This window comes from Rhinolophus sinicus, chromosome 17 (genome assembly GCF_057876585.1).
Source record: "Rhinolophus sinicus isolate RSI-liver-muscle chromosome 17, RSI-T2T, whole genome shotgun sequence".
Taxonomy (NCBI): domain Eukaryota; kingdom Metazoa; phylum Chordata; class Mammalia; order Chiroptera; family Rhinolophidae; genus Rhinolophus; species Rhinolophus sinicus.
In genome coordinates this window covers 115,063,355-115,075,369 of record NC_142517.1, presented here as the reverse complement: position 1 = coordinate 115,075,369, position 12,015 = coordinate 115,063,355, and the positions used below count along the sequence as shown (strand labels likewise).

At 49.2% G+C, this 12,015-nt stretch overlaps 1 protein-coding gene across 1 annotated transcript in view; it reads right to left on the bottom strand.

Annotated features, from left to right (window-relative positions):
- The window catches only part of LOC109439996 (uncharacterized), a 32,463-nt gene extending 20,711 nt beyond the window's left edge, over positions 1-11,752 (bottom strand). The window contains exons 1-2 of the mRNA XM_088794414.1: positions 11,493-11,752; positions 8,628-8,684 (exon numbers count right to left, since the gene is read on the bottom strand). Coding sequence (XP_088650540.1) covers positions 8,628-8,642 — 15 coding nt within the window. The 5' untranslated portion in view covers positions 8,643-8,684; positions 11,493-11,752. The remainder of the gene's footprint in view (positions 1-8,627; positions 8,685-11,492) is intronic.
- Positions 11,753-12,015: the final 263 nt, after the last annotated feature.

Here is a 12,015-nt window from a genome sequence, read left to right as displayed (position 1 = left end):
CATCAGACAGCACCTTGAGCACACTGGAATGGCGGAAAGCAAAGTACCAAAACCAGCCGTGGAGGGACCGTGGATATTAAAGAGCCAGGAAGAAAATGTATAGGTCAGAAAGTCAGAGAAGAACTTTTCTATAAGGTCAGAACAGACCCGTGAGAGGGCAGAGTCTTGGAAACTGAGAAAGGGAAAGTTTCCATACCAACAGACTTCAAAGGGGCTGGGAGAAGGGAGAAGTGGGGAGCTGCCATTCAATGGGTATAAAGTTTCACTTGAGCAAAATATTAATTTCTAGAGAAATGCTGTACAATCTTGTGCCGCTAATTAACAATATTGAATTGAACACATAAAAATTTGTAAGAGAACAGATCTCATGTCAAGTGTTCTTATCACAAGGAAATAAAATAAAGGTAAATTAAGAGATAAGAAGAGAGAAACTAGTTTTTTTTCCAGTGTTATGTATCCAAGTATGTGTTCATTTACGTTTTCAGTATCATTGAGTGAATACCTTCTCTCTGTGCAGCTTGGTGCTAGAAGTGAGGAACTAAAACAAATAAATAATACAACAAGAACACATCTTACTCAATTTATTTTGATCTAAAAAAGTAAGAATATTTGTCGTGCGGGGAAGCCTGCGGGGTCTCTGCTCCCGCACCCCATACAAGAACGCAGGATATGGTGAGGCCAAAAAGGAACACCCACGGAGCCATAGGTAGGGGAGTCATACCACTACGGTCTCACTGGAGGCTGGGTTCACTGGACGTGCGACCTGCTGTCCCTTTTGTCTGCAACCCACCGACGACTCTCTTTCACTCTCCTCCACTCTCCTCCGTAGCCGCAGCAGTTATATTAGCAGCTAATTGGCTAACTGGCTACAGCTGACGGCCAATCAGCCACAGCTGATGGCCATCTACTACCCGAGCCAGCACTCCTCCACGTGAGGCCGAGAGCCTGTAAACTACTTTCTGGGGCTCTGTCCCCACACTCCACCCCTACAGGTTCTCGCCTCACAATCTAGGTGACAAGCGTCTTCCGCGAGGGTCCCTGTGCCATATTAGCCTACTGACACCTACGGACGAAAAGAAACGGTAGTCTTCGGAACCAACAATGGCAAATCCCTTCCATCTGGGAGGATACATGCCAGCTTCTTGTCCTGGGAAAGGAGGGTTGCTGCCACTGGCACCTTTCCCGGTTTGTGGTACCAGACCTTTATGGCAGTGCTTGGGGTCCCTTGCATAGTTTCAACATGTAACAGAACAGGGGACCCCATAATAGGCCATAGTGAGAGCACATAGTTCCCTCGCAAAATCATCCCGGTATCGGGACCTCTGTATACTACAGTCATTGTGGTGGCCACTCAGCCACCACCCCTGGCGTCACTTGCAAATCATGAGTCAAACCGGCATCCCATGGGGCTATCAGACACCACCACCGACAGTGGGGGCTTTTGACCTGCCAGGGCCAAGTCCATTGCTGCCGTTCCCCTGCTTTCAAGCATGTGGGTGCTGACAGCAAAATGTTCCCATTTCTACCGTAGCCTGGCTTTAACAGTCTCATTGGTGGTAACTTGTAATTGAATGGGAGCGGCCGTTCGATGTAGCAGAGCTTCTACTGGTGCGGGCCCTCCCTTCCGTGGTCTCTCATTCAGGACTCTCAGGACGTCCCATAGACGCGAGGCCCAGTCACGCATCGTGGGAGGGTGTTTTGACACCCGGAGACCTTGCTTCAAAAGACCATTATAACGTTCAATCATGCCAGCTGCTTGCGGATTGTACGGGGTGTGAAACAACCATTGCACATCCATCCTGGCAGCCCAGTGCTGCACTTCTTGCCCCGTAAAATGGGTACCCCTGTCACTTTCAATGACTTGGGGGCGCCCATAGAGGGCGCACAGTCGTGTAAGGGCGACCACTGTATGCCGCTGATCTGTAGCCAGACAGGGCCAAGCAAACATCAACCCCGTAGCAGTGTCCACTGCTGTAAATGCATATATCGCATTGCGGGCCTTAGGCAGGGGTCCAATGTAATCCACTTGCCAGCGAGTGAGGGGCACCCTCCCTCGCGTAATCTGCTGTGTCTCCCAGGGGAGCCTCCGCCTTTGGGGGATGTCCTGGGCACAGACGGCACAGTCATAGCAGGCATCTGCTATCTCCTGCCATTTCAAAGGCAGGCCCCAGCGTCTGCTCACCTGCCACATGGTTCGGCTTCCAGCGTGCTGTAATTTCCTATGCAGCCAATGGGCCACATCAGTGGCAGGAGCCCGCTCTAACCATCGTACCCGTGCTAAGGCGTCTGCTTCATCATTACCTGGGGACACTAAGGGGGAGTGACCTGTGACATGCATTAAGGTCACCTCCTTTCTCTGCCCTAGGTCCCAGAGGTCCTGCCACATGGCTTGACCCCACAGTGGACGGTGTCCCACCAACCAGTTTTGGTGTTTCCATGTAGGCAGCCACAGCGTTAGGCCCCGGAACACCGCCCAGCTGTCAGTGCAAATAACTAGGGGCCCAGGCTCGTGGCTGATCACCATCGACACAGTCCGTAATTCAGCCCACTGGCTACTCTGGACCATTCCAGTATCAAACCAAATGGTATCTGTTTTGGGCTGCACACCAATAGCCGTCCAAACAGCTGCAGCCCCTCGGCTAGAACCATCGGTAAACCAGGCATCCTCAGGTACTGGGGACTGTCCTTCTTTGTAGGGCGAGGGCTCCAAGTCCTCCCCTCTAGGCAGAGCACTTGGCTCAGCCTGGGCTATAAGCTCCACAGGCCCCAGGACCTGTTGTAGCTCTGTGCTCAAAGGGCTTGAACTAAGGGTGCTATGTTGCTCCAAGTAGGCACCCCACTTGGCGAGGGTGGTGGTCTGTGCCACCCCCGTTTTGGGTCCCTGGGTCTACGTACGGACCCACCCCTGGACAGGATACGTTGTTCTTACCAACACGCGTGCCGTTCCTGTGATGGCTTCTGTGGCCACTAGGGCTGCATACACAGCAGCCAGCTGTTTCTCTATTAGAGAGTAGCGGACCTCCGCTCCTTTCCATAATTGGGACCAAAATCCCACTGGCAACCGGAGACGCTCCTGCCGTTGCCAGAGGCCCCATCCGTACCCCTCTTGGGTTACGTGAACATCAAGTTCAAATGGGCGGCCTGGGTCCACTACTTGCAGAGCCTGTGCCTGCTGCACTGCCCGTTTCGTGGCAACGAAGGCTTGCTCTATAGCCTCAGTCCAATCCCATGAGGCCCCCTTTTTTATCATATTGTACAAGGGCCTTGCCATTTGTGCTAAATGGGGTACAAACGCCCGCCAATATCCTAGCAGACCCAAATACGTCTGCAGTTGGGAGACCTTGGTTGGCCGGGGAAAGGCCTGTATTTTGTCAATGATTGCCTCAGGTATAACCTTTGTCTTACCCGACCACACAACACCCAAAAACTTGACGGATAAGCCAGGGCCTTGGACCTTTTCCTCATTCACCGCCCAGCCGCGTGACTTCAGGTGGCGGAGAAGAGAGGGAGCTGCTTGCTCTAAATCAGAAAGAGAATCTGAGGTTAACAGAATGTCATCAACATAATGAAACAAGGCCACAGAGGATGGATGATCCCACTGTGCCAAATCCTGGGCCACAAGCCCGTGGCAGATAGTGGGGCTGTGCAAGTATCCTTACGGAAGGACTTGAAAAGTCCACTGACGCCCATCCCACGTAAAAGCAAACTGCTCTTGACACTCGGGTGCAATGTCAATGGAGAAAAAAGCATTGGCCAAGTCCACTACATAGTGATATGTCCCCAGGCGGACAGTCAGACGATCCATTAAATCATGAATTGAAGGCACTGCAGAGTGCAAGGGTGGCGTCACCTTTTTTAACTCCCTATAGTCCACAGTCATTCGCCAGGTCCCATCTGGCTTCTTGACAGGCCATACTGGGGAGTTAAAGGGACTGTGCGTTGGCCTCACAATATGTGCCTTCTCCAATTCCAATATTGTATGACCGATCTCCTCCTGTCCTCCTGGCAGGCGGTATTGTCGCACTGTAACCACGCGCCAGGGCTGTGGCAACGCTTGAGGAGGGTGGTGAGCATGTCCGCGTGTCATCGCTTTCACCACCCGTATCCGGAGACGGAACTCTCCTACCGACGTCTGTAAGCTGAGGCCATGTAGCACGTCCACCCCTAGAATATATTCCGGAACGGGGGAGACATAAACCTTGTAGGTACGAGGAGGAAACCTTCCTATACCCAGTGGTAAGGAAACGGCTTTCACAGTCAGTTTTTCCCCCGTAGCCATCAATGCAGATTGCTGGTCCAGGGAACAGTTCTGGGTTCCCGTAAACGAGACTGCAGTCAGCACCAGTGTCAACTAGAGCCAAAAACCTCTGTACATTCGAAGGGGACCAATGTATGGACAGTTCCACGTGGGGCCTCCGGTCCTTGCTCGTCCCCTCTGACCGGGTACCTTGGCCCCACCCCTAATCAAGCTGAAAGGAGTCGGCCTCAAGCGGCTGCATGAAGTCCTGGAGGGACACGGGTCGCACTTTCCCAGACTCCTCCTTTATGCTTCTCCGGAATTGTTCTTCCGGACGCAACTGTTTCCAAAGTTCAAGCAGGAGTGCATTGGGTTGCTGGTCTATTTTTTCCTGATCAACCCCTGCTGCCACGAGATCACGCCACATCTGTGCGCGTGTTACTCTCTGAGGCCCGCGACTTCGCCCCTTTACCTTTGGTTTGGGCTTCCAGGTCTCAACTGTGCGGGCCTCCTGTCTTAACTTCCTTCGCCTCTGGCTTTCAACATCCCCTAGGGTGGCCATGGCAGTTGTAACTTCATGGATCCGTCGCCCTACATATGGTGTAAGAATAGCAACCAAGGATCCAAAAGCACTCGCAGGTGCAGTATCCAAAACCAGATCTCTCATGCTGGCAGTAAAAAGCTCATCATCTGGGCCCTGCATGTTGAGGTTAAAAATAGCATGTCTCATACCCATTTCACGGATTATTTGCGTAAGTTCTGTATATGACTGCCACTGACTCACAGTGTCTGGCAGCTCGCCAGCCTGTCCCCATACGGTGCGTACCACAGCAGTGAGCCACGCCATTAGAGAATGGTTGCCCTGGTTGTTGGCCAATCTATGGCAGTTTTGTAACCTTTGTCGCAGGGACGGATGCACTGTCACGAAGGCTAGCTTTTCCATCTCGCCTGGGGAGCAGAGAATGCTGTCTGCTCCCTCATCCCATAAACGTAATAGCCAAGCTGAGACTGGCTCTCCAGGGCGCTGTCTGTACCGCCTCCCCAGCTCCTGCAACTCAGTGGGAGTGTATGGGGTGTAGGTAGTGAACTCAGTCACAGCTGGGTTGCCGGCAGCAACGCACACAGGGCCCAAAGGTTGCTCATGTTTTACCCTTTGCTTCAAGATTGGCCGGGCTTGGGGGTTGGGAGCTACATTGTCTCCACTTGCTTCCTCCGCCTCTGCCTCAGAGTCTCCACTGTGGGGCCCCTGTTCTAACAGGCGCACCCGGGCTTCCAGCGCTTCCAACCAGGACACCTGGTCAGGCACCTGGGCCCTTGCATTAAGCACATTTTCCGTGTTGAGACTCAAGGCCTTGAGGAACATCCAGCCCACACGGCCGGCTGTAGCCTTCTTCTCCTCTGGCAACCGCTCAGCCAGAGCCTGCAGGGCCTCTCCACGCTGGCCAGAGAGCCGTCCATGTCCTCCCACCCCTCCTTGGGGGTCCAACCCTTGAGAACAGTGGCCACCGAACACCATATACTGTGTGGGGGCCATACATCCTCCTGCCCAGAGTCAGACTCCATTCCTACCTGGTCGGAATCTTGCTCACCGTGCCAGGTGTCTGAGTGGGTGGAAGCCTCCGTGTATAATGTCCACAATCCTCGGACCCAACAGCCAAAGCACATCAAGAAAAGGAGGACAACGCCCTCCATGGCCAAGAGGGAGGTGTGCCATCTGGAGGCTCGAGTCTCCCAGGCAGACCGTGCCTCCCGCTCCCGGCGTAGCTCTTTGCGGGGCTCCCGAAGCTCGACTTTTGTATGCATAAACTGCTCAACCATCCTTCGGTGAGTTTCGGCCGGTACCATACCCTGCTCGCTGCGCCATTTGTCGTGCGGGGAAGCCTGCGGGGTCTCTGCTCCCGCACCCCATACAAGAACGCAGGACATGGTGAGGCCAAAAAGGAACACCCACGGAGCCATAGGTAGGGGAGTCATACCACTATGGTCTCACTGGAGGCTGGGTTCACTGGACGTGCGACCTGCTGTCCCTTTTGTCTGCAACCCACCGACGACTCTCTTTCACTCTCCTCCACTCTCCTCCGTAGCCGCAGCAGTTATATTAGCGGCTAATTGGCTAACTGGCTACAGCTGACGGCCAATCAGCCACAGCTGACGGCCATCTACTACCCGAGCCAGCACTCCTCCACGTGAGGCCGAGAGCCTGTAAACTACTTTCTGGGGCTCTGTCCCCACAATATTTAACTATATTTTCCAAAAGTAAAAATTAGTGAGGAAAGGACCATTATTCTTTTTTTTATTTTTGCCAATCTCTTTTGAACATGGCTTAATAAAAATCAGCTGCATTAAAAGCAGTTAACATGAGACGGAGGTGAAAATGTTGAAATAGTGATCCTGGAAAATTCTCTCCTCTTCAAAAACAATGAAAAAATTATAAAAGTTAACAAAGGCGATCTGTGAAAATATGTTTGGAAAATGGCTGAATCACAGTAGAAGCAGTGATACTGTATCTTTTTAATTTACCCAGTTCCCATCACTCTCCCTCTTCAACTCTGCGGTAGTTTGAGAACCAACGGTCTGCAGCCAACAGCCTGGCAACTACAGGTGGGGAAGAGCTGGGTTCAGGTTCCATCACAGCCTCATTCCCAGAAAAGTGGCATCATTTCATCTGTTGGTGGTTCTCTGAAGGATCCTACTTACAAGATATCTTTATTTGAGCTAACTTGGGGTGTTAACCTGAGTGTTACACAGTATGTATGAAAAGACTTCTCTCAGAAGCATTTGTCGAAACATTTAAAGGCATTTGTTTAACTTAGTGGCTAGCTGAGGTGCTGGATAACACCAGTGGTAAACAATGGCGTGATCAAGAAGCTTAAAAAGAAATGCTGGGGAATGAGATGTTAATAAAGATCTGATCTATTTGTGAAAATCTAGAAGGCTACATAGAAGAATAGAGCTGTGCATGTACCCAGGGCTTAGACCACGCTCAGGAAACACGTGAGATGGCCCTAAGCTGTCACCTCTAGGTGACCATGAGCTTTGGCATAAGAAGGAAGTGAAGGTTACTGCAGACTTGTGAACTGCCTGACTGACCGCTGAAGGAATGCGCTGACACGCACAGAGCAAAGACTGGGAGACTTAGCGATTCTAGGTATTGAAGGAAATTTCTGAAGAGAATTCAACTACTACCGAGCACAACAAATACAGACAGATTAGTTGTTGCTTGGGGCTTGGAGTGGAAATGGGATGATGGGATGGTCATTAAGTTTAGAGTTGCTGTCTAAGGTGATGAAAATGCTCTACATTGACTGTGGTTATGTTTGTGCATACATGTGGGAACACTTTAAAAATCATTGAATTTTACACTTTAAGTGGGTGACTGGCATGGTACATGCATTGAATATCAATAAGCTGTTTTTAAAAAATGAGAGGATGAAATCCTTACAGGACAACAGAGCAGACCGAAAGGCCAAGGATGGAAACTGGGGGTGATCCCTGTGAAAGGACAAAGGAGAGAGGAGGACTCCATGAAGACGGCAGTAGAACGAGGGCAGTGCCAGTGGAGGGTGCCACAGACACTAACAGATAAACTTTCTAGAAGGAAAAGAGAAATAGAGGCAAGTGATACAGAAAAGTCAAGTAAGGAAAGGATTAGACAAGTCCCAATGGATTTGATTATAATCAAGTCTCTGATCACAAGATCACAGGCAAGTGGGGAGAGAAACCAAGGCATCATGCAGAGGTTTGAAATATGAATGAAAAGTATTGAAATATGTGAAAGAGAACCGAATTTTAAACCATCTGCTGAGCAACTTGAATATCATAGGTACTTGAAATATTTATGCAGGGTAATTTCAAGGATATCCAGTTGATTCATCAGAAAAATGTGTTTGTTCAACCCGTGTTTCAGTTTCTGAAAAATAGTATTTACTGAGTATATATTAAGCATTAAGTCTTCTATTTTTATTGCAGAACAAGTAGAAGTAAATTTCTATATTATTTTAGGGTTATGCCTGGAAAGTTGTCAACTAAATCACCTACCTGAAATCAACAAAGATTTTTTTTTTAATCTTCCAGTGTCTTTACATTCTACAAGGAGAGTTTGCTTTTCTCTTCTCAGCAATGTCAGCCTTTCAAGAATATTTTCTGACACTGGCATGGTCATCAATTATCTCAGAAATAAATATGAAGCTCTAATTCGGTAAATTCATAAGATTACAGACTCTGCATATATCCACATGCCACCTGCGCTCTGCAGTTCATCTCTATTTCTACAAATTCTCTCAATGCATCTGATCCATCTCTATGTCTGCTTTTCCATGTTAACACAGAGACACTTAAGCCTTTATAATTTCCACAGTAAAATAAACTAGGTATTAAGAACTGAACTCACCTGAGCCATGTTCATTTTCTGCTGCTCCTGGAAGAAGATGAAAAACTGAAGTTTCCACTGGTGAGGAGGAAAGTGGAATGGGGTCATGAGAAACATGGTCTTCCTTACAACTCCTATATTCACCTGCCTACAAATCTCCTAACACCACCTGGAGGAAAAGCCTCCCTGTGAGAGCACTTCCCTCTGACATTCTGGAGAAGGAACAGGAAGAAGCAGCACCACCTGCTCACGTGTGTCTCTGATATGAGCACGTGGGCTTCACCTTGCATTTTCACTGAGGGAGGTCAACTGCCTTTTGTCAAGGAATTCACAATTCTGACTAGTCAATACAAAACAACAACAACAACAACAACAACAAATAGAAGCATGTAAGTAAAACAGAGGACTAATTAAACAAATTCAGGTCCACCAGAGGTCCCCCTTCCTTCATTAAAACTAATGTCAAAACATGACTCTGCCTGGATTGTTCATCAAGTTCTTGTTGTCTTTACACCTTCAGTTAAGAGTTTCCACAGAAACTGAAATAAAGATGGGATACTTTATGCAAGAATTGTACTGTTTAACTTTTTGTTCTAAACTGGTTGCAGTTCCTAAAGAACATCTGTTGATAAGATGTTTATAGAACTTACCTGTGAGAGTAAACAGCCATGTGCTGCTTTCCTCAGTTCTGTCTGGTGTGACTACAAAAATCATTCATTTCGGGTCCAATATTTTGGGGCTTCCCTAAGTGTCCAATACAGAAAACCTTTCGTCTACTCTCATTCTATTAACTCCACGTTCAGGAAAGTGGGAGCATAGGCTTAACTCTAGATACCACATGAGGTGAGGGATATGGTGTGAGAGCAGCTCAGAATCTGGAGAGTGAGGGCAGAACAAAGGAAACAAGGTGCTGTTTAGGATTTCGTCAGCTCTGTCTGCTTACACCTTCCTGGGACATCAGTCCTCACCAGCCATCCAATCAGGTGCCTTTTCCTGTGCAGCCTAACAGGTACCCATCCCTCTCAACCCCACATACCACCTTCTGCAAGTTGGTCCACAGTATCCACTGTCACAGTCTGTGATGGCTTCTGGGTGTGGTGACACCCCGAGTCTCACTCAGGCTTCCCCCGGGGATCAAGCACTGCTTCTGGTGGAGCAAATCAGGACCTACTCCTTCTAGACACTTCTGCCTCTACTCTACAGCTCTGGTGAGAAGTCTGTCAGCACAGCTGTTCCCCCAAGGGGCAGTTATTCCTGGGGCACCTCCCTCTTCCAGACTTAAAAGAGTTACTTTGCTCCCAGGGGCTGGGACCTGAGCCTGAGAAACAAACTCACTTCATTTGAAACCTTCATCTAACACCTAAACCTGACCATTTTGGAATTCGCGAAAACTGGACTGTGCAGCACTGTACCCATTCCCTGCACGCAGCTGCTCCACCGGAAGTGTGGCTAGTGCCACGAGACAAAATAGGATTTTGAATGCACTGCATTAAGTGAATCAGTAAAATGAACTTCACCTCCTTTTCTTTTTACTGCTGTTTGAACATTTTTCAATTATGTTTTACATTATATTTGCATTACCTCCCTACTGGCCAGCACTGCATTAGTTTGTCAGACTGGGCCTCTGAGGATGGAGGCAGCCTGGACAGTGCAGGAAGGCACGAGAGCCTCACAGTCCCACCCAGGGGCTCTGGGGAAAACCCACACATCCCAGGATATGTTTACCACGTGGTAAGATTCTGTCCGCATTTACTTCACAATGATGTCTCTGGGAATTTGAGGACAGGCTACTCTGCTAAGTGCCCCAAAGGTTGCAACTCTGGGTTTGGGGCAGGGAGGACATTAGGAAGAGCAAGAGATGGGAGGGAAAATCTATATCTGCGTCCTACCTCTCACACCGCCCAGGTAGAGCCTGTGAGGTATTTCACTCCATCACACGAAATGGCATGTCTATACTGTGGATGGAAAAGGGGCCACATACTAAACTGGAAAAGCTCAGATGTCCGCATGGCAGGCCCTACCAACTGAGAGACCAAAATTAACCACACAGGACAGTCTGAACATAAAAATTCCTAACTGAAAGTGGTCCTGGTCCATAGTCCTGTCCTTGGCCTGTAGATTCCTTGACAAAGGTCAATCTTTTACCTTAAACAATCCTACTTACTGTCTTTTCTGCTTCTAAGATAACATGCCCTTGGGATGTCACCATAATCCCTTTTACTGGACCCCCCCAGGGCACAACCTGCCTCACCAGAGCAGGAAACTGCAGAACCCCTTGTTCCGCTGATCCCTTGATTACCATCTCTATGTGCTGTAAAGTGCTATTAACTATCCAGTCCCCACCAATGTAAAAGAAGTATCTGTCTCTCCAATTCACTTTCTATCCAGTCCCAGAGATTTCCCTGCTTTGCCCTCTCCCACCCCTTTAATCCATGACCAATCGATTTCAGGTAACCCTCCTGCTTCGATTCTACTGTATAAAATAAGTTGCAAAACCTCCATTTTCCAGAGCATTACTCAATCTGTTGAGATTTTGTTTCCAGACAATTGTCGTCAGTTTAGCTCAAATAAACTCTTGTAAGTTTTCTCTTAGGCTTGATGTTTTTTCATGGGTAATACCGACAAGTAGGCTTATTGAGATGGTCAAATGAAATAAATGAAGGCAACAAAGTGTTTTTTGATAGCAGCTTACACAGTGGTTACAAGCATTTGGCAAAATGTTTTGCAGAGCACACCTTACCTAATTCTGAGTAACTATGCGAACTACGATTAGTAGCCTCAAGTTTACAGTGCACGTCACAAAGGTGCATTCCCCTCCCGCCGCCCGCAGCCGCCCTGCATCCCGCCGCACAGAGCAGCACCTCCTCCTGATCGAGACTCACCCACCTGCGCAGCGGGGTCCGCGGGGCCGACTCCGCACGCACGCGGGACTGGGGAAGGGGAGAGCCGCCGGGAGGTCCCGGGGATTGCCCGCCTCGTGGCCCAGACACCAGCCGACCTGACCGCAGGGGCCCAGCGCAGCCTCTGCTCCCGCAAAAAACACGAGCGACAAAGAGATCGTATCCCTCCTACTCTGGAGCGGACCCCACGGGAGGAGGCGGGACTACTCTGCACATGCGCAGACTGAGACACACTCCCAGAGGGCTCCGCGGTAAGCCCACACTTTGAAGACTACATTTCCCATGAAACCTTGAGACCCCAGGAAGTAATATTTGAAGGGTGTCCGTTTAATTAGCCATTTGGCAGACGTGACACCTATACCTGACTCCTGGGGACTTCAACTGGGTCCCCAGAGCTTTGGGGTTAGACTTTAACTCGAAGATCTCACAACATATTGCAAATCGTCGTTCTCCATCGGATCCTGGTTGGAAAAACAACAGCTGCAAGAGACAACAGTTGGGGAATCATG